Below are 22,717 nucleotides of genomic sequence, written 5' to 3' on the forward strand. Positions count from 1 at the left end.
CTCCTCAGCCAGGAGTACCCCAGAACTATGGGAATAGACGGAGAAGAAATGAGCATCAAGGATATATCTTCTTTATGCAGGATGCCAACAGTCAAGTTAATCGGTATGGTCTCATGAAAAATAACAGGCTCAAGTAACGGTCTACCATCGATGGCCTCAACAGCCAGAGGTGTCTCTTTTAACTGGGATGGAATAGCATGCTTGGCAGCAAAACCCTGATCTATAAAGCTCTCAGCAGCTCCAGAATCGATTAGTGCCATAGCCTTAACTACTCCCTTCTCCCACTTTAAAGAAACGGGTAACACAAGCCTGAGCTCCTTGTAGTTGTGAATAGAGGACAAAGTAGAAACACCCAAGGCCTGTCCTCTAGAGGAACTTAGGTGCGAGCGTTTCCCGAACGATTGGGACAATTTAGGCGTAAATGACCCCTGACTCCACAATACATACATAAACCCTCCCTTCTCCTGTACTGTCTCTCCCTTTCAGTGAGATGAGTACTGCCTATCTGCATAGGTTCAGGAATACGTAAGTCCTCGAACTCAGAGATTTGAAAGGTAGGCGCTAGTTTAAAGGAGGGTCTACGGGTCTTATCTCGAGTGTTCTGCCTCTCTCTTAAGCGTTCATCAATACGAGATATAAAAGAAATTAAATCCTCCAAATTTTCAGGGAGTTCTCTAGTAGCGACCTCGTCAAGAATTACATCTGATAACCCATTCAGAAACACATCTATATAAGCCTGTTCGTTCCACTTAACTTCTGCCGCCAAGGATCTGAACTCTAGTGCATAATCCACAAGTGTTCGATTGTCCTGTTTAAGGCGCAACATTAATCTAGCTGCATTGACCTTTCTGCCAGGAGGGTCAAAAGTTCTTCTAAACGCAGCTACAAAGGCATTATAATTATAGACGAGTGGATTATCATTCTCCCATAAAGGATTGGCCCATCTCAAAGCTTTTTCAATGAGCAGAGTAATAATAAATCCAACTTTTGCTCTATCTGTAGGATAAGAGCGGGGTTGTAGTTCGAAATGGATGCTAATCTGGTTTAGAAAGCCACGACACTTCTCCGGTGACCCGCCATAACGTACTGGTGGGGTAATACGGGAAGAAGCACCTACAGTGGCTACCTCTAGACCTGAGACTGCAGGAGAGGTAGAAGGAGTACGTGTCTCCTCAGGTGGATTACTAGCACGGGACAAAAGTGCCTGTAGTGCCAAAGCCATCTGATCCATCCTATGTTCCATGGCGTCAAACCTGGGATCCGAAGAACCAAGCTGACTGTTTGTACCTGCAGGATCCATTGGCCCTGTCGTAATGTCAGGATCGGGACAGGGATCCAACACGCAGAGTACAAAGAGTGGAAAGGTACGTATACCGGGCCTTAGAATGGCCGGACTAACGTACCGAGAGTAAAGAATAGTCAGAGACAAGCCGAGGTCGAGGGAACGAGAAGACAGATAAGCGAGAGACAAGCCGGGTCAAGGGATAACAGAGAAACAGGGTAGGACAACGAGCCGAGTCAAAACCAAAAGAGCAAACTAGAATACCAGAGCACTGAGTGACTAGACAAGCTAGAACCACGACAGGGCAATGAGCAGAAGTAAGGAGTAAGCTTAAATACCCTGGCTCTGGATGGAAATCACGCCTCTGACAAGTACCGATTGGATATCGGACACTTGAGTGACAGATTGCTCGTGCTAGCGTCATGACGTCACGTTTTGAGCGTCCTGCTAGAAAAGGACGTGGATTCCTCGCGGCCGGTGTTTAAGTGACTGGATGAACCGCGAGGAACGGAGGAAACATCTCGCCTGGACGGATACACCACCAAGTCTCTACCTCCCTTAGAGGTAGAGGCCTCAGGTACCCTGACATTAATAAATTCATAGGAAAAAACAATATAAATACAATCTTGGCGGCATCTACAATATGAAGAAAATATCGTATAGACCCTTCCGGTTTCGCTGACGTCGCCCCGGAAATGACGCGACGTAAAGGGCTGCAGCTCTATCTTGCGTTCCACCCGTGGAACGCAGGCGAAACCGGAACTGCTTGGCAATTGGCTCTTCCAATATCGAGAGCTGTAAATATATTATGCGTTCCACAATGGAGCGCAAACACAAACCGGAACTACTCCGGTATTCATTAAAGCTAAAAGGAAACATAATAGAATCCTAAGAAAGATATTAAATTGCAGATTATATATAAAGAGAGAGGAAAATATGTTTATATGTATATGAAAAGAGCCAAAATAAAATAAAACATATGCGTATGATCTAATATGCAGTCAGTACATGGATAATCAAAAAGAGGGGGGCCAAGCTGGTCTGAATAAATAAAAATACAAAGGCAACTCTAATGATGTTGAAAAATAGAATAAAAATGAAATATATAAGTGACTGATCAAGGGTGCACATATGTAAAAACAATATATATATATTAGTGAGGGAATTAAGTATTGGATCCCCTGTTGTTTTTTTAACATTTGTCCACTGACAAAGAAATAATCAGTTTATAATTTTAATGGTAGGTGTATTTTAACAGTGAGAGACAGAAAAACGCATGTCAAAAAAAGTTATGAATTGGATGCCAGCGACAAGATTGTAGACCTTCACAAGGCTGGAATGGGCTACAAGACCATCGCCACGCAGCTTGGTGAGAAAGTGACAAGAGTTGGTGCGATTATTCGCAAATGGAAGAAACACAAAATAACTGTCGGTCTCCCTCGGTCTGGTGCTGCATGCAAGATCTCACCTCATGGAGTTTTCAATGATCACGAGACCGGTGAGGAATCAGCCAAGAACTACACGGAAGGATCTTGTTAATGATCTTAAGGCAGCTGGGACCATTGTCACCAAGAAAACAATTGGTAACACACTACGCCATGAAGGACTGGAATCATGCAAGCCACGAAAGGTCCCCCTGCTCCAAAACGCACATGTACAGGCCCGTGTGAAGTTTGCCAATGAACATCTGAATGATTCAGAGGAGAACTGGGTGAAAGTGTTGTGGCCAGATGAGACCAAAATCAAGCTCTTTGGCATCAACTCAACTCGCTGTGTTTGTTGGAGGAGGAATGCTGCCTATGACTCCAAGAACACCATCCCCACCGTCAAACATGGAGGTGGAAACATTATGCTTTAGGGGGGGTGTCTGTAAAGACGAGTGGGATAAAATCCCTCCTGAGATGTGTGCAAACCTGGTGGCCAACTACAAGAAACATCTGAACCCAACAAGGGTTTTGCCACCAAATACTAAATCGAAGGGGTCAAATACTTATTTCACTCATTGACATGCAAATCAATTTATAACTTTTTTGACATGCGTTTTCCTGGATTTTGTTTTTCTGTCTTTCACTGTTAAAATACACCTACCATTAAAATTATAGACTGATCATTTCATTGTCAGTGGGCAAACATTCAAAATCAGCAGTGGATCAAATACTTTTCTCCCTCACTGTATATATATATATATACCAAAATGGTGGCGGGAAATTGTAAAACCTTCCACCTGAAGTCTGTGGATATTCAATACAATGTTAAACAAAAATCTGCACACCAGTCAAGCCATAAGACTTGCTTTTCCCACAGAAATCACAAATTTGCAGTGATGTTACTACTGCAAATGATTCCGGGTGGGCATATGCAAATTAGTTCAACAGAGAATCCAATTTTTGCCTCAATCTATTTTAAACATGGAATCCTTTGAGTCAGTGTTTGCGGTATTGTGATTCTTTGTTGAACTTATTTGCATATGCCCACTCAGGATCATTTGCGGTAGTAACATCACTGCAAATGTGTGATTTCTGTGGGAAAAGCAAGTCTCCCCCTAGTCTGGAGTTTAGGCAGTTTGTGTTGATGACCTTTGAACTGGAAGTAGATGGATCTGTAATGTACCAGACAGTCTCAGCCCAGAGGAAGGGGGGCCTGTAATGTATAGCAATATCCCCTCCCACAACTACAGGCTCCACCCACAGGCTCAGCCTTTCCATATGTCACATATTACTAATACAGATATACTTAGCTCCATAGGACAGTGTAACTGAGAAAACCAGACACAGATTAGAATTACCAAGAAGAGGTACTCCCTACCAGTAATTCATTTTACTTTTTAAATTCAGTGGGACTTTTATAAGACCCCATTGTCAGAGTGTGTTGAACCAAAGTCCAGATGCATCAAAAAGATACTTTATGGCATTAAAAGGAGACCGGGTAGTCTACCACTATCCCTTTGAGGTATGACAGCCAGCCATGATGAAATACCCATAAAGATAAAGAAATTTGACGTAATTTTCGGCACGAAATGGGCCCCTTAGACAAAGTGGTAGTTGGAATTAGTGATGAATCTTTATTGCAATGCAATAATGCCATCTACTGATCAATGTCTATAAAACAATCATTAGAATAAGGTACACCCACCTAATCCTATTGGTTACTCTAAATTGGTGACGTAAAGAAATTCAAGAAAAGAAAATGAAAACAAGAGCACAACACTTTTAGAGAGTCGGATGCAAGATTCAGAAATTGGGGATTGAGGAGATCATCAAAGCATCACCAGACAAAGGAATACCACTCTAACACTCTGCTCTTCCTATCTGAGCTGGGACTTTGTTAAATGTCTTTGCTAGCCAGAACAACACTAACAACATACTCAAATTCTCTAACTCTCACTTTCATTTATCATTCACTGGATTATATCTCCAACCTAAAGAATATTCTTCTACGAACTGGTAAATATGCTAGTTTAATTTATTTAAATTATTTTTTTTTACTAAAATCAGAAATAATACTGATCAGATTTCAAAACGTTTTAAATCATATTTAGCTGAGTGAATTTTATATAATTGGAAATTCAGACTGCAGCTGAATGAGAATTATATAAATTCACTGGTAATTTGCCAAGCTTAGCAAATCAAGCTATTATATAGCGATATATACACTTGTCTTTAATCAAAATGAGAATGCTTTCCTATGGACTTGCTGAATGCGCGCGCAGCTCGTGACGCGCATGCGCATTCAGCCGATGACGACGAGAAGGAGGAGAGTCCCCTGCCCGGCACTGGAAAAATAGGTAAATTTAACCCCTTCCACCTCCTAGAGCACGGCGGGAGGAGAGCCCTGAGGGTGGGGGGGACCTAGAGACCCTAAAGAGCCAGTTTTCCTGGCACTATAGTGGTCCTTTAAGTATTTCGTCTGTGAGAATTGTAGCCAGCAGTGAGTAAGTTAATTATCTGTGCTGATTCTAAATCCCTGTCAGCATCTGGTTTTTACAACTTGGAGCTGTGTTGTAGAATACAAGCTCTCTGCTACATTATGTGAAAAGGAATTCTAAAGACATCTGAATGATTCCTGTAACATTGCTGAAGTATGCATCTATGTTGAAATATTTGTAAATTAAATTCTAGAGGAATTATCTATAATTTTGCATGCAACTTCTTTGGAAGTTAGTCTAACTTTATGTTGATGGATACTGTTGCTAATAAGCTATTTGATTATTCATATGTTTTGAAATTTGTACTAATACTTGCCAAGTATACTCGTCTGGTGGATAGTTTCTATTTAGACTAACAATCTCATCATCCTTATGTGATTTAGACATTATCTTTGTTGTGTTTATTGTTGACATATTTTAAACTATTGTTATACCTAAATATTCACTGATTATTGTCATGCACGTTACATATTATTATTAATTATTTATTGTAATAATTAATATTTTTATAATCGGTTGTGATTAATGTGTGACGTTTCATACAACTCCTCTAATAAAGATACTCCAGGATCTAAGAGTTAAAATAGTGGGTAACTCTTCACTTTAAATCAATCAAGGGAAACTGTGGCAAAATATAAATGTATGATATTAATAAAAATGATTAAATTACAATTTTTATAAAATATTATTTTAATATTTATTACCCCATAAATATCCTCACAGTTCTCTATTTTTGTGTGTTTTTCAGGGTTCATCTAAAGTTCCTCAGGCATCCTCAAGCTGGATTAGCAATGGCAAGTAAGTTTTAGTAAACTTATCATGGGAAATAAAATCTGAAGAGCTGCTGATTTATTGGGATAGTGTAAAAAGTGCAGTCTAAGCAACATGGGGTATTTTTTCCAACTTGGAATTTTCACAGCTGGTCATCATGCACCCATGTCCCATTTGAAGCCTGACAATGTAATTTACCCCCATCAAACCATATATTTTTGAAAAGTAGACACCCTAGGGCACGGGTGTCAAACACAAGGCCCGCGGGCTGAATCCGGCCCGCCAGACCTCGTCATGTGGCCCGTGTAGCTGCCGCCCGGGGGCGCAAATGTCCGGGTGACCGGCAGGAGGGAAGCGCACAGCTCCCCTCTCCTGCCGGTCACTTCTTGTAGCGTGGCCGAGCGCCAAGCTGCAGTGCCGCGGATTGTGTGGAGGGGGCGGGGATATGAACACGTCATATCCCTGCTCTCTCTGTAGCACAAAGCGCGGCTGGCGCCCAGCAGGGGCAGAGCTACCGCCGGCCCCCTCACATCAGCCTGGGAAGAAGTCCTCCCAAGAAGACAGCAGAGGGCAGAGAGGAGGGGGGCTGGGCAGGACCAGCTCCTCCAACTCCCAACTACCTCAGGCAGCACTCTGGATCCCAGGTAAGCCACCCTCCTGAACCTGTATGTCTGTCTGTGTGTGTGTATGTCTGTCTGTGTGTATGTCTGTCTGTGTGTATGTCTGTCTGTGTGTGTGTGTGTCTGTCAGTGTGTGTGTGTCTGTCAGTGTGTGTCTGTCTGTCAGTGTGTGTCTGTCTGTCAGTGTGTATGTCTGTCTGTCAGTGTGTGTATGTCTGTCTGTCAGTGTGTGTATGCCTGTCTGTCAGTGTGTGTATGCCTGTCTGTCAGTGTGTGTATGCCTGTCTGTCAGTGTGTGTATGCCTGTCAGTCAGTGTGTGTGTGTGTATATGTCTGTCTGTCAGTGTGTGTGTGTGTGTGTGTGTGTCTCTGTCAGTGTGTGTGTGTATATGTCTGTCTGTCAGTGTGTGTGTGTGTGTGTGTGTGTGTGTATATGTCTGTCTGTCAGTGTGTGTGTGTGTGTGTGTGTGTGTGTGTGTCTGTCAGTCTGTGTGTGTGTGTCAGTGTGTGTGTGTCTGTCAGTGTGTGTGTGTCTCTGTCAGTGTGTGTGTGTGTGTGTATGTCTGTCTGTGTGTGTGTGTGTATGTCTGTCAGTGTGTGTGTGTGTATGTCTCTGTCTGTCAGTGTGTGTGTGTGTGTGTGTATGTCTCTATCAGTGTGTGTGTGTGTATATGTCGGTCTGTCAGTGTGTGTGTATGTATATCAGTGTGTGTGTGTATGTCTGTCAGTCTGTGTGTGTGTATGTCTGTCTTTCAGTGTGTGTGTATGTCTCTGTCAGTGTGTGTGTATGTCTCTGTCAGTGTGTGTGTGTGTCTCTGTCAGTGTGTGTGTGTGTCTCTGTCAGTGTGTGTGTGTGTATGTCTGTCTGTCATTGTGTGTGTATGTCTCTGTCAGTGTGTGTGTATGTCTGTCAGTGTGTGTGTGTATGTCTATCAGTGTGTGTGTGTGTGTGTATGTCTCTGTCAGTGTGTCTGTGTGTGTATGTATGTCTGTCAGTGTGTGTGTGTGTGTGTATGTCTCTGTCAGTATGTGTGTGTGTATATGTCTGTCTGTCAGTGTGTGTGTATGTTTGTCAGTCTGTGTGTATGTCTGTCAGTCTGTGTGTATGTCTGTCAGTCTGTGTGTATGTCTGTCAGTCTGTGTGTATGTCTGTCAGTGTGTGTGTGTGTGTGTGTGTGTGTATATGTCTGTCTGTCAGTGTGTGTGTGTATGTCTCTGTCAGTGTGTGTGTGTGTGTATATGTATGTCTGTCAGTGTGTGTGTATGTCTGTCAGTGTGTGTGTATGTCTGTGTATGTCTGTCTGTCAATGTGTGTGTATGTCTCTGTCAGTGTGTGTGTGTAATAATTTATGATAATAAAGAGTGGACACATAGTCCTACAGATACAACCGGCCCTTTGAGGGTGACCAAACTGCTGATGCGGCCCCCGATGAATTTGAGTTTGACACCCCTGCCCTAGGGTATTTCAAATGGTGGTATTTTTTTTTTAATTCTTTATTTTTGTTGTGCAAAATGAGTTACAAGCAGGCCTGCAGTGCCACAACAGCATTCCCAGGCGTATCAAGGCATTGAGTATCATGACACAAGATTGAACTGCACAATTTTTTAAATAAGGAAACAAGATGATGTAGGTCATGCCAAAATATGGGTAGGTAGTAAGGTATTACAGGATTATATAACTTGGCATTTATGGAGGTAATATTAGGATAAGAGTAGCATGCCTCCGGTGTAGAGCCAACATCTGATAAACTAATGTGGGAGCGTGCGGTTGTGAGTAAGCGGTGGCGCGTTCAGGCTATACGCACATATATGTGTGTTGCATGTCTGGTGAGGTGCATGCTAGCTGAGTATGTTTGTCAAGGTTAGGCCACCACTTGTGTGGTTGCTGGTTAAGGTTGCCCCTTGTCAAGGGTAACCGGTGGAAGACAGCATGCAGGTATACCGCTGGTTGGACTCCCAATCGCATCAATAATAACATGAGATGCAAGTATTACTGTATCTGACAATGAGTGAGAAGGTATATACAGTTGGTCACAGCTACTGTTGAATTGCAGTGTGTGAGCATCTGGTTCAACCTATGCCTGACCGATATTGTCCCCTTATCCAGGGAGAGTGTAATAGTACAAGATAAGTAAAACCAGCACAAGACAATGCAGATGAGCGAGTTAGAGACAGCATATGGTAAGGACCTAGCTGGTGAAAGTAATCATAACATTTTATAGTTATAGAAGTAATGTAAACAGATGCCTAAGTATATTGCAAACAGGAATATAGTTGATTGTGCAAGGCTAAAGGCATGAGTGTGGTGCCACTCTAGGCAGCTTCAGAGGTAAGTGTCCAAGATACATGTGACATAGTGTGCTCAACTAAACAACAAAACATTCATGAGGGGGGGTGGAGAGGGACATGTCCCCATGGGAAGATGTGCTGAATGTTAATTTTCGAGTATTCAGCCTATGCCTGCTAAGGGCAGGATGCAGGCCCAGAGGCTGTGGTGGTTTGGCTGGCTTAGCTGCAGGGCTGTGGAAGTACCCAGGTAGTAGGATACCTCCCTCGGCTCTTTCTGCTCTCCCCTCCGTGCTGCTTCGTGTTTGGGGCTCTTGCTGGCTCTGAGTGAGCTCAGCTCCACTGCAGGCTTGTACTCTGCACCCCTCGTGAGCCGTCAGTGCTGTTTCTTCCGTCCTCTGTGCACTCTTCCAGTGCCCCTCACTACAGATCGGATCCGAATCCACCGGGGAAGACTCCCAGGTGAGTGGTCGTGTGGGGCTTGGGGAGCAGGCACATGTAGCTGGGAAGACAGCTTCCTCCAGAAGTCATGGAAGATTTTATCCAACTTGGACATAACTGTGTTAAAGTAGTGCAGGGGGCATGCAGCATCTGCCATTTTAAGTGAGCCTTGTGGTAAGTTGTTGCTGCTTTCGGCGGTACCACACTTCCCAGGTGGAGTAAGGGAGCCTCCAGGGTGGGGACCAGGATCACCCCCACTGGTCCAAAGGGGGGGAGGTTGCGGGGCACCATCTAGATGTTGCTGGAGATCAGTGTGAGCTGGTTCGGGAGATCGGCCACCTCTCCCTATAGCAGCGCTTGATAGGCCTCACTCCAGTTGGCAGAGGACGTCCGTGTGGCTGCAGATATACAACGGGGATGCCCCCAGGTCAGTCAGTCGACGCGGAACATACAAGCTGTGCAGCCAAACCCAGAAAGCGAGCTGCAAATGGTGGTATTTTAACACTTTCCATGCACTAATTCTACCAGCAGTCTCTGTCAAACATTTGGGTAGGCATTTTTTTGTTTTAATTTTCACACATATTGTACTTTAGTCATGGATTCTCAGCTCCTGTTATGTATTGCTGTCAAAGAACACTCCAATATGTGTTCAGCAACATCTCCTGAGTACAGTGATACCACCTATGCATAGGTTTGTTCGGTTGTTTGAGGGGTGCAAAGCCAAATTTCTGACGTGTGTTTTTTAAATTTTACATATCTTCTTTTCCTATCTTCTTTTTGGGGTCCTTTTCAGATATCCCAATTTATTTTCTTGCCATGGGCGTGCATATATTTAAAAAGTTGACACCCCACGGTATTGTACATGAAGTGTTTTGATGCCTTTGATGCAATCGTTTTAGTCAAAAAATTGGAGAAAGTGTGTGGTGGTAATTTTTCAATTTTCATTTTTACACACATATTGCTTTTTGACAGATTTAGGAGAGCCTGTTGTTGGTTATTGCAAAAAAACACTGCAGGTTGTTTTCTGAAAGGCATCCTTAGTACACCCATGCCCCCCCATGCATAGGTGTGCCAGGATTTTGGGAAGGTCCAGTTACAATTGTATGACTTGTAATTTAGAGTATTTCTTCTGATAGGCCTATCTCTAGCTTGGGGCTTATCACGTACCCCAGTTTTATGTATTGCCATGAAAGTGTATATATTTGAAACAGAGATACCTCGAGGTATTGTATATGGAGTGCTTTAATGCCTTTGATGAAATAGTTTTAGCCCAAAAAATTGGAGACAGTGTGTGGTGGTAATTGTTCAATTTTCATTTTTACACACACATTGCTTTTTGACTGTGACTCAGGAGAGCCTGTTGTTGGTTATTGCAAGAAAACACTCTAAGTTGTTGTCTGCAAAGCCTCCTTAGTACACCCATACCCCCATGCATAGGGTAAACATAACAAAAAAACTAAACAAAAAAAACTGATCGGCAAATGTTACAATTTTTTTTTTTTTTAAATGGACCAGTGTGTGGTATCGTTTGAAGCAGTCCCCAATGCAGAGTCCAGGCTGACCAGGGCAATCAGGACAGTGATATACAGTATCTTTTCGCCCCCTCTTAAAACAGACTCTGCATCTTTTTTGGGGGATTCTGCTTTGCCGCAGTAGGGGGAATTTTAAAAATAAAATGTGTAGCCCCAACTCTGCTCTCTCCCATCACCACCCGGGGAGCAGGTGCATCAAGGTACAACATTCCTGAATTGATCTGGAGTTGAAACTGTAAAAAAACTTAGTTGCATCCCGGGGTTTGCTTTTTTGAACAACAAAAAAGCGTTGTAGGTTGCAATCTGCATTAGGTAGATTGCAACCTTTTTGTACCAGGCCCTTGTCTTGCGTATAATTAGGTAGGGCTGCAACAGCTGATCTTCCAGATCAACCCTACACAAATGCCGGTTCTAGGCCTTTATGCACACTGGCTTCATTGTGCTCTCAGCTCTGCCACATACAGAGACCTCCACAGTCTTCTCAGTGTGGATGGTGGTAAGAAGATACACATCCTTCTTGTCTCTGTACTTAACTGCCAACAGCTCCTCTTGGCGCAGAGCTGAGGGAGCCGGGTGCGTGCAAGTTATCTTGGGAAACCTGGGCGGTTCTTTTTTACAGTATTGTACCGAAAGCTACTGTATCAAAACAGTACAGTAGCTTGAACAAAGGGACACTTTTATACAAAGTGTATGTATACAAGTGGTACCCTTTGTTCATCAGGGGGAATATCAGGTCCCAGACAATCTTGCCACTGGTTTCCATATGTTCTGGGCAGCCTGCATGGTCAAGGTGCCTATCCTTTCCCTCGTACACCCGGAAGGCCTGAGTATACCCAGTCTCGCTATCACAGAGCTTATGCACCTTTACACCATACCTAGAGCGTTCGGAAGGAATATACTGCTTGAATGCCAGCCTACCCTTATACTTCATCAGGTATTTATCCACGCATATATTCCTTCCAGGTGTATAAGCTTCTGCAAACCTGGCAGCGAAGTGGGTAATCAGGGGGCGGATTTTCTACAGCCTGTCAAACTGGGGATGCTCCCTAGGGGGTACAGGCTGTTGCCGCTGAAGTGCATGAAATGCAGAATCATTCCATACCTCTTCCTCGACATACATTGGGAGTAAATGGGGGTAGAGCAGATGGGGCTACTGCTCCAGTAGGAGCGGATGGAGGGCTTCTTTATGATGCCCATCAGCATAGTCAATGCCCAGAATCTTTTAAATTCTGGCAGATCGTTGGGCCCATTGCTGCTTTGCCAAAAAAGAGTCAGGCTTTGCAGCACGAACTGATCAGCATATAAATTAGTTTGGGCGACAATGTTCCCCAATACATCATCGCCGAGAAACACCTCCATAAACTGCTGAGGGCTAAATCCTGCGACATCCAAATTGATGACAGGATTTGCAGTGAAGGGTGGGATATCTGGCCTCTGGCGATGAGGCGATACCCACTCCTCAGCAGTACTGCCAGCTGAAGCAGCACGTCTCCTTCTGGCAGGGGGACTAGCAGCCACGAATACATCATCACTAGATACATTACTAGCAGCAGACACTGTATCTAGTGATGATGTATCTGAGCACCTGGCAGGGTCAAAATTAGGGTCGGAGTCTGACAGAGACGCGTCAGACTCCAATGCAAGGATAGCATACACCTCCTCAGCGCTATACGACCTATGTGACCCCTGTGACATGATCACAATCACTTTACTTAGTGTACTGTCACAAAAAAAAACACAAAAAAAAAAAAATGTGTGCAAGAGCCTGTGAACTATACAGTGATCACTGGCATAATAAGGGTTAATAGCTCTGAAAAGACCTTCTGTTCTCACAAGAAAACTAAATCACAAAAAAATGAACCCCTAAAAAAATGCACAGACAGCAAAAAAGTGCTGCTATACAAGAGCCAGTGATTATAGTGATCACTGGCAAGATAGGGGTTAATGGCTCTGAAAAGAGCCTTTGGGTCTCAAGATTTTACAAATCCCTACCTAAAATTAACTAAATCTAAAACACAGATCTCTCTCCCTCTCTCACTAAAATACAAGTGAATAGAGGGAGGGAGATCCACACTGATCAGAGTCCATATTTACTAATATTGACCTGATCAGACAAATGGGAATCATAGTTATAATAAAGTTGTTATTGGGGCAGGCTGTGATTGGATGATCCTAGCCTGCCCCTATGATGAGGCAGGCTAGGGACACCCCCCAGAAGCCCCATGATGCACTGCCTTTAGAAAGTCAGCGCCATCTTGGGAGCCATATGGCTGGGGGAGGAGGGGAGTTAATAGCAATTATTTAATTACATTTTTATTGATTTTTTATATATATAGTTCTTCGCTGAGTGCCTCGACCCCGATGGCTTCCAATGCTTTGCTTACCTGCCGGGCGCCACGTTGAGCAACCCGGAAGTGATCGCTCCGGCAGAAATGAACAGTATTACACGATGCCTCAACATCGAGGCATTGCTGCAATACTATCAGAGTGGCTGGAATCGATCACGATTGCTTCCAGCGCTCAAAATAGCTGTGGACATACCACGTACGTCCGAGGTCCTTAAGGACCGTTTTTTGTCTGATACATCCGCGGTTGGGAAGGGGTTAAAGAGAATCAAATGTAATTTATACATTGGCATTCAGCATTGTTTACGGAGTAAAACTCTGTGAATCACTTCTAGGGGATGTTTGTAAGACAGTCGCTAGCAGTGGAGTTAAACCTGCAATGTAATTTTTGCAGATTCTCAGAAACTGCATTGTTTTACATTGCAGGGTTAAAGGGACAGAGAAACCCAGACCACTTCAATGAGATAAAATGGTCTGGGTGCCTATAGTGTCACTTTAATTGTTTAACATGATTCAAGCCTTGTGGTTAGAAAATTGCAGACCTATATTTTTCATATCATGTTCACATTGAATAGTAAACCATCTTGCTACACATATTTTCTCTTAACTGTGTCATTGCAGTAACAGTATATACTGTTCAGCTGTACATCACCTGTATATCTCAAGTTGGACTTTCTAAATTCCTCTTTTGGTACAGAAACTCTAGCCATCATGTTTCCTCATCTGTCCCAGAATTCCTAGCGTGACATGCAAATGAGCACTGACAGGCATGTTGTTTCAGACTTCTCTCTCCATACCTGCAGATATCTTTAGCAATAGATGCTGTTTTAAACACAGCTTTTTAAAAGCAAACTCTGTCTAAAAAAGTGTCCATTGCTAAAAATATCTGTAAGTATGGAAAGTGAAGTCTGACAAGTCTGACAACATGCCTGTCAGTGCTCATTTGCATGTCAAGTTGGGAACTCTGGGACAGTTAAGGAAACATGATTTCTTGAGTTTCCGTTGGGTGAGGGCTGATTTATTTCCCTACTTTTTTGGATTGTTCTTAGGTAAAATAATTCTGGAAAGAAATTCAAACTTAAGTTTTCATTACCTCTATCCGCTGTCCATGGTCTGTATATTTTCTAGAAATATGCCTAAACACTCTAGATTATTCAAAAGGTTTTGGCAGCAACAAGAAAAAACATAGCATGGCATGAAGCATAGCATTCAGAAACAAGAAGAATAAACATTTATTTATTTATTATTTCTTTAGAATGTAAGGACTCAAATGTATCAGCCTAAATGTAGAGGCCCAATGAGTATCAAAAGGTCCACCGCCTAATTCATATGATAGGGCCTCCTACATTCAAAGTGTGCACTGTCTTAGATACATAAGATGTCCAGCTCTTATCCCTAGCAGGGTTCCACAGATAATCCAGGAGACTCAGTCTTATCTAAGTTTTCAACTGTATTTATCATGTCTTAACCCCACCCTTTTTTATTTAGGGCCACGGGAGCCCCATCTCCCACCTCTCCCAGTCCTTCTCCATTGAGCTCTACTGGATCTCAAGGAAGAAACACCAGCACTGGGACTCCCTCCAGCAATTCTATAATCAGCATCCCCCAGCGCATTCATCAGATGGCGGCCAACCATGTCAGTATTACCAATAGCATTCTGCACAGCTATGATTACTGGGAGATTGCTGACAATCTCGCCAAAGACAACATAGGTCAGTATGCTTTCCCGAATACCTTCATTGAATGTTACTGTATACTATTCCAAAACTCTCAAAGTAGACAAATAGTTTATATGTATATTCATTAACATTTCAAAGGTTACTGCAAGCACCATTACCACTTAGCTGATTTGTAGTGGTCATGGTGCTTGGAGACTGTATATGTCGTTTTTCAGTTCTAAACACTGCACATACTTAGATATAGCAGCTTGCTGCCAGCAGTGTATCTCAACCATTGAGTGTGTCATTAGCTAGCCTTGTAACAGACACTTTTTTGGGAGGGTATCATGCCAGCAAGAGTTACCACAATGAAGAAAACTGTGTATTATTTTTTTTTTTTTTTTTTAAATTCTTTATTTTTAGTTGTGCATGACATAACAACGAGCCTACGCAGCCACGACAGTTGACATAGGCGGTAACAGTCAAAACAATGTATACATGGCATAGAAAACATATTGCACAATTTTAGATTTTAGTAAAAGAAAAAGCATAGACAGCGGGTAAGAATGACCTTCTGTAATTGAGTCTTCCTGGTCGACCTGCCCCTTTATTTATTTATGCAGTTAGCGTTTCGTATCGGCAGACCAAGGGCATCTCCCCTAGCATATACAGGTAACATTAACATAACTAGATCTGTAACCATGAGTAATAACGGTGGTCAATGACAACCCATTCTCGTATCTGAGGCCGTTGTAGTGGTCTCCCGAGAACTGTTTGGTGATGCCAGTAGCCGTTAGTCGGCTCGGTGTCCGCGGTTTTGCAGAGGTAATCAGAGCGCTACCTGAAGTCTGAGGTATGTCATGTATCTACAGTGCATATGGGCATAAGAGCAGCAGTAGCGCGTGACCTCCCCCAGCGAGGAGGTCCCTGTGGTAAGCGGGGCTCTCTATAGGGTCTAGCCCGCGGGCACAACTGTAGTGGCTACATCTCTCGGGAGCTCGCTCCCAGCAGTCTCTGGCAAATATATGCTAGCCATAGTTACAAAAATTAAAGAGAGAAAGAAGAAAAAGGCCAGGAAAGAGAGAAAAGAGAGAAATCAGAGAGACAGGGGTAGGGGGGGGGGGGGGGGGGCGGGGGGCGTGGTGGGGAGGGGGTCATCAGGGACCCTCATCCGTCCGTCTACATAAGTATCAGTTTCTCGGTATCGCTGCTAGTCCTAACACAAGGGGCTATTGTCCCAGGGCGCCCAGATTTTTTGGAATTGTATCTGTGTTCCTCTGACCCGTGCCGTCAGGTCATCCATCACGTATACCTCTCGTATTCTATTAATTACCCCCGCTATGGCCGGCGTGGTCTGTTTAAGCCAGTCAGCTGCCACTGCTCTCCTGGCTGCCAGCGTAAATTTATGAATGAGTTTTTGTTCACGTCTCGTCCACCCTTCTACCGTTCTACCGAGCAGGTAAAGCCACGGGTCCAGGGGAGGGGGTCTGGAAAATACCTGTGCCATCATATCTCTAACCTGTTGCCAAAAGCGAACCATCAGGGGGCATTCCCACCACATGTGGATATAGGTCCCTTTCATCCCACAACCTCTCCAGCAGAAATCTGTAGGACACTTTTTCATGTGGCATAGCTTTACAGGGGTTGTATACCAGCGAAGCATCGTCTTGACTGCTTGCTCCTGTATCGTTACGCACACAGAAGAGCTATGATTGGCTTCCCAGATCTCCTGCCATTCCACCCCCTCTAGGTGCTCCCCTAAGTCCCTTTCCCACTGATCAATATAGGCCATGTCGCCCTCAACCGTGGACACAGAGCAGAGGTGAGCGTACAACTGGGTTATCAGACCCGTAGGCATATGGTCTCGAAGGCATATTCGTTCAAAAAAGGTCATGGGTGTTTGGGCCGCAGCTCGGACCCACGGGAGTCTCGCAAAATCCCTTATTTGAAGGTATCTAAAGAAGTCTGCAGGTGTGAGGTGACCCCTTTGTTGTAGGTTGTCAAAAGTTATTACTTCGGAGCCCTGCACTAACTGGTGAATGCGCTGCAGGCCTATACGTTCCAGATTCCTAAAGTTCCTTGCCGACATACCCGGCGGGAATGCCCTATTTCGCAATTAAGGCATCAGTGGAGACGGGGTTGATGCTAATCCATACTTCTGCTGGGTCCTATCCCATACGTGAATAGAATTCAATATAGCTGGGCACGTAGCCCTAATAATTGGTCTTTTATCTTTAGGAACCCAAATTAGTAGCTGCGGTATATCCGCCCCCACCATCAATGACTCCAGGTCTACCCACCTCCGCTCACCAGGCGGAGAGTGCCATAAGGCTATCTGCGATAATTGTGGAAAACTGTGTATTATTAAACAGAAATTCACTTTGAATTCCCGACAATTCACTTGTGTTTGTCTTGTTTCAAGTTTCTACTCAAAAGCCAGATTTTTATTACATAACAAGCATTCTATCTAGTAATCCCAGTGCTCATTGAATGTAGCATAACACCCTAACGGTCCAGGGATAGGCAACCTTATGGATTATGGGAGATGTAGTCCACAACATCTGGAGTGCCAAAGGTTGCCTACCACTTTAAAACACAATAGAACATACATAATCATTATTACCATAATAAGAACTTCACTGATTTTTTTTTCTTTCTTTCACTTATTTAGTAGTTATAATTCCAAAGAACATGAATGCATGTTTTCTTTGGGGGTATATGAAAAATCATAATCTTTGCATAAACTTTACAGCATCTTTATTAGCCCTCCATTCTTTCCCAAATACAGACTTTCAGTCTGTGCCAGGGAATTCTCAATGAGATGGCTCTATGCTAGAGCCATAAGTTAGCGTGGCTAAGAAGGAAGGATTTGAATACCGCACTCTGAAACACATTTATTTTTTTCTGTGCAAAATTTATAAAGAGTTGAGCAAGCAAAAAATACAGCACATTATTAATGAAGTCAAAATCTATCAAATGCATTAAAGCTGGCCAGAGTGTCCCTTTAAGTAAAGTCTGGTTCTCTGGGTAAACACCCTAATGTAATGTGCTGCAAACACCAATGAACAAAAGTCAGATTATGTCGCACTCCATAGTATTGAAGAAAATAATGTTTTTTTATTTACTAGAGGCCAAAGTTTTTGTTTGTTTTTTTTTCTGAATAAAACTGTGTCAAAAAAGGTTCTAGGTTCTGGCAGGAGTAGAAACTGGAAAATTCCAAATGGAACCACAGAAGCACAAACCCATTTATCTCAGTTTTCTGGGCCTCAAAGGAGTTAATCCGGGATTTAAAAAAAAAAAAAAAAGAAAATATTTGGCCAAAATAAGGAGATGCCCAGTCTCTTAAGTGTTAATGGTTCCCACCCTACTCGTGTGGCTAGGACTCCTTAAGCCCCTAGCCACCCTGCCCAAAATATGTCCCTAATTGCCAACTTCATACTAATAATAGTGAGGAGATCTAGGGATCTTTAAAAAAAATTGTCAAAAACACTGATACTTACCATTTGAAACCTTGATTTATGCGCTTTTTTTTTTCTTCAATATAATTTTTTCAGTCGACAAAACTGTGAAATTAAACAAAATCATATCTTGAAAAAACAGTCTAAGATCATAAGGCCTGATAAAAAAAAAAAAAAAACACCAATGTGAAACTCTTAATGGCTACATGCAGACTGAGTATTCAAGGAGGTCCTTTATAGGCCTTCCCATGGTTTAAATACTCAGATTGGTTGACTTAAATGTACTTATTTATTTGTGTGGTTGGGTAAATGAAAAAGTATAATTGACAATACACACACAGTCAATAATTTCAAAACAATACACAATGTAAAGGAACATGCAAGGCTAACAAGTATTCTGTTGTTTGCATCTATGGTCATTGGTCAATATAGTAAAGTGATTGGTTTAATAATAATCTCTTTGTTTACTAGAGTTCTTTAATGAGTTGGATGCATTGATGGGACCTATCACCTTGCATAGTTCGATGGAACACTTGGTGCGATACACACGTCAAGGACTCCACTGGATACGACATAATCCGCATCTGCTCTAGTGACTCTTGATGCTTTTAAAATTACAGCATCTTTTTTTTTCTATTGAACTATAAGGTTTCCAAACACTGCGCTCTGAAACAACACATGTCTTCAAGGTGGCAATTAATTCCACAGTGCTGGAAAGTTTTCTTGTCTTGCTTGGGTTTCAGACATGAAAGGAAGGTTTGACAGCTGGTCATGTTCCCAGATCCAACCACATGATGATTTGGTAATTTTATACCAAGTTTTCCAGAATACTTTTGCTACAAGAAATGATCACTAGAGCACTTTGCCACAAATATGGTTGCCATGTAGAAGAGTTGTGTGTCATTGCACCGCATTATGGATTAAACCAAGTGAATAATCAAGAGCCGTGTGATGGATCAAACTTTACCCTGCTCATGCTGCATAAAAGACACATATTCCATTTATCCAAAAGAGATTATTCTGATTATATTATATTAATGGTATAATTTTAAGAAAATTGTTTTAAATAAATATTTCTTATATCTGCGTGTGTCTTCTGTTTGAAATGTTGTACAGTCTAAGCCTGTTATATGATTATTTACTGGTAATTTTGTATACTGGCAAAATTAGAGGCGTCAAATGGTCCCAGAAGCATCTTCTGGATCAACCCTAAGGGGTCTGTTTACTAATGAGAAAGGTAAATATCAAACTAATGTGAAATCAAGCACAGGTCTCAGAAACTGATATTTGTACCAAATTGTTTTTTTTTTTTGTTTTTGTTTTTTTAATTCTTTATTTTTCTTGTGCATAAGATAACATACAATCTTGCAGAGCCACGACAGCAGATGCAAGCATATCAACAATATTTATGTACGTGGCAGAAAAACAGCACATTTTATAGATATATATATTGAGAATATCAAGCTTTGATGCATTAGTAAAACATAGTGTTAATGCCTAGCTACACAAGCTTATGATAATTATGGTTATGCTTAGAGTTATAGGTGTGTGGCATAGCATTTATGAGGAGAGTAATCTTGTTACTTCATTAAGCAGGCTGAGATATGTGTATGTGGAGTACGTATGAGAGGTTAGATTATGCGCCTAGATTGAGTGTACTCCTATGGCTATCGCATGGTACATCATAGGTTTAACAGAACATAAGATTAATAATGCAAACTAAAAACGTAAAGTAGTATAATAAAACAAAATACGAAGGTTATAGCATATGGTAAAAGTATTATGCATGTTAACAAGCTAGGTTCAGGCTAACACAAAGCTATTCAAACTAAGCGGGTGAACCTCCAAATCTGTTGTTACAAGACTATACAATGCTTGTTCCAGGAGTGAGTAAGTCTATCAGCTAGTAGTTTAAGCTTAAAGTATCATGCTGTATGAGCCAATGCGTTTTATGTAGATAGGAGCATACATTGTAAATTGGAGTGCTCTTGCCTCTGTCCTTAGGGAGAGAAAGTCCCTGCTCTGAAGACAGGGTCGCGGGCTGTGGGCCCCTCAATGTGTATCAACCTATGCCCATTCTGGATGCCTTGATTGCGTTCCCGGGAAGGTGATGTGAAATAACATAAGATTAAGTCTGGGGAATTGAGCATTTCTATGCCAGCGTATATCAGTAAGGTTGCTTGGGTAACCAGTTATTCTAGCATGGCCTCACGTTTGGCATGTTTTAAATAAAGCTGCACCCTTTTGCACCTGCATTAATATTGCTTTTCGGGCACTCTCTCCCCGTTATCGGGGCAAGAGAGTTATATGCTTAGATAGGACAAAAGTGCTATAAACCAACCTTCGACAATAAGTTATTGTCGTCAACGTGGTGGTGGCAGGGGTGTAGGGACATTTTTTGCCTAGGGATACGTGCTAGGAAGGTGAGCTTTAGTGTGTTATTCATCACTGAATACACAACACATGGAGCTCAGTGTAAATTCTGGCTTTAGATAAACAAACAAGGGCTGCATAGCACATAACATTGCCTTTCATGCTAAAGAGGATATCGTTATACTCAGGTTGGTAATAGTGTGCTTCAGACAAAGGAAAAAGGAAGTAATCCATCAGTGTTATGCCAGTTATAAGCAGATTTGGAGTGCTGCCTTAAATTATGTTGGCACTTGGCAGGTGGCCTAACGCTGTGCTAGGTTATATTACAAGCTATTGAACATTGCGTGGAGCAGTGCTAGCTACGCTGGTGATATGAAATGTTCTAGTCGCTTAGATGTCTGCCTCTGTAGTGTGGTAAAAATCATTAAACAACGAAATAAGCAAGCAGATACGTGAGTGCAGCTAGACAATTTGCTTGTGACATGTGGTTTGCTAGCGTGAACAGTTCTGCTGTGCTGGATATCTGAGGGAGAAACCAGGCACTAGAAGATTAAATAAAACATAGGATGCATATGCTGAAATACGGGCGTGCATTCGCTTGGTGGTCAGTTAAGGTAGGAGCATTCTAGCCACCTTGTGCCGGAATAGGTGGTGGGCAAGTAGCAGGGGGTGTTATAGTTAGCGCTCACTGTGTGTTGAGCGACAGGGGGTATGCGTCTGGACAAGGCCGTGGCCGCAATCAACTGGCAGTTAAACATTAATAGGAGGCATGCAAGATAAACATAAACATTAAAAGTAGAGAAACAAAATAAAATGCATGTAGCCTTGGTAAGGCCTGTGTTAGGTGGGTTGCTTAGCCTTGTGGTGGCAGTCCCTGAGTCCCGAGTTGGGTGCGATGTCGCCATATTCCGTTCATGTGGTGACTGTTGCATAGGGGTCGGGTGTTAGTCCCTGTGGTACGAATGTGGTTGTTCGGGACGGATCCCAGGTGCGATTTGGAGATGGTGTGCTCTGGCAGTTAGGCGGCGTAAGAGAGTCCCGTGGTAGGCCCAAGGCCTGCAGTAGCTGTGCTGCTTCGCTTATGTTGCGGATTTGATGGGAGTCTGTACCCTGGTGAATGGTCAGTGTGTGGGCTGGCTGCCATCGATATTGGAGGTCTTGTTGTCGTAGGAGCGTGGTGAGTGGCCTGAAGGAGCGCCGCCACGCCAGGGTGTCGCTCGATAGGTCCGCAAAGAAAGTTAGTGTCATGCCCTCAAAGTGGAGTGGTGATTTACCCCGTAGGGCGGTGAGGATTGTCGTTTTGTCCTGACGTGTGTGGAAGGCCAGGATTACATCTCTGGAGGCTGAAGGTGGTGCTTTGGGTGAGATGGGGATCCTGAAGAGGTGTTCGGGGCTTATTCTGTCTGCTTGGGTATGCGGCAGTATGTTTGTGATCAGGCGTTTGATAAGTGGTGGTAATGCCGCTGTGGGTATCGCCTCAGAGATCCCCCTCAGTTTAATATTGTTGCGCCTTCTGACATCCTCCTGTTCCGCCATGCGGTGCTCCGTGTTCCGTTGCTGCAGTTGCAGGTCACTCACGGTTTTTCGGAGCTCCCCGATGTCTTGGGCGTTCTTTGTGGAACTGTTTTCGAGGGAGTCCATACGGGTTGTCAGGCCTCTCAGGTCTCCCCTTAGCGCCAAAATATCCGTCTGCAAGCTAGTTTGAAGGTCTGCGAGCAGTTGCTTCAGGATCAGCGTAGTTACCGGAGTGGAGTCCGGTGTGGGTCTATTGGGCTGTGGAGGTATTCCCGGTGCTGGAGCCGGTGAGTATTCTTCTTCCGACAGGTCATCGGAGAAGTCTGAGAAGCCTCCGTGGAGCGCCGCCATGTTGTGCCCGCCGGCGCCATGCGCTTGTCTCCACATATCCCCTATCGTGAGCCCGGGGGTGGCTTTGTCTCCCCTGAATTTCTTCGATTTGCGTCCCATGTCGTTAGGGGTGTGTAAGGGGTCTTGGTTTCGTTATGGGGGGGTACGCCGTTTGGGTATA

At 43.2% G+C, this 22,717-nt stretch overlaps 1 protein-coding gene across 2 annotated transcripts in view; it reads left to right on the forward strand.

Moving 5' to 3' along the window:
- The window catches only part of AFF3 (ALF transcription elongation factor 3), a 487,926-nt gene extending 468,522 nt beyond the window's left edge, over positions 1–19,404 (forward strand). For both annotated transcript variants that reach the window (XM_063458843.1, XM_063458853.1), the window contains exons 17-19: positions 5,956–6,005; positions 14,691–14,914; positions 18,790–19,404. In XM_063458843.1, coding sequence (XP_063314913.1) covers positions 5,956–6,005; positions 14,691–14,914; positions 18,790–18,911 — 396 coding nt within the window. In that variant the 3' untranslated portion in view covers positions 18,912–19,404. The remainder of the gene's footprint in view (positions 1–5,955; positions 6,006–14,690; positions 14,915–18,789) is intronic.
- The last annotated feature ends 3,313 nt before the right edge of the window (positions 19,405–22,717 follow it).

Source organism: Pelobates fuscus, chromosome 1, assembly GCF_036172605.1.
Source record: "Pelobates fuscus isolate aPelFus1 chromosome 1, aPelFus1.pri, whole genome shotgun sequence".
NCBI lineage: Eukaryota > Metazoa > Chordata > Amphibia > Anura > Pelobatidae > Pelobates > Pelobates fuscus.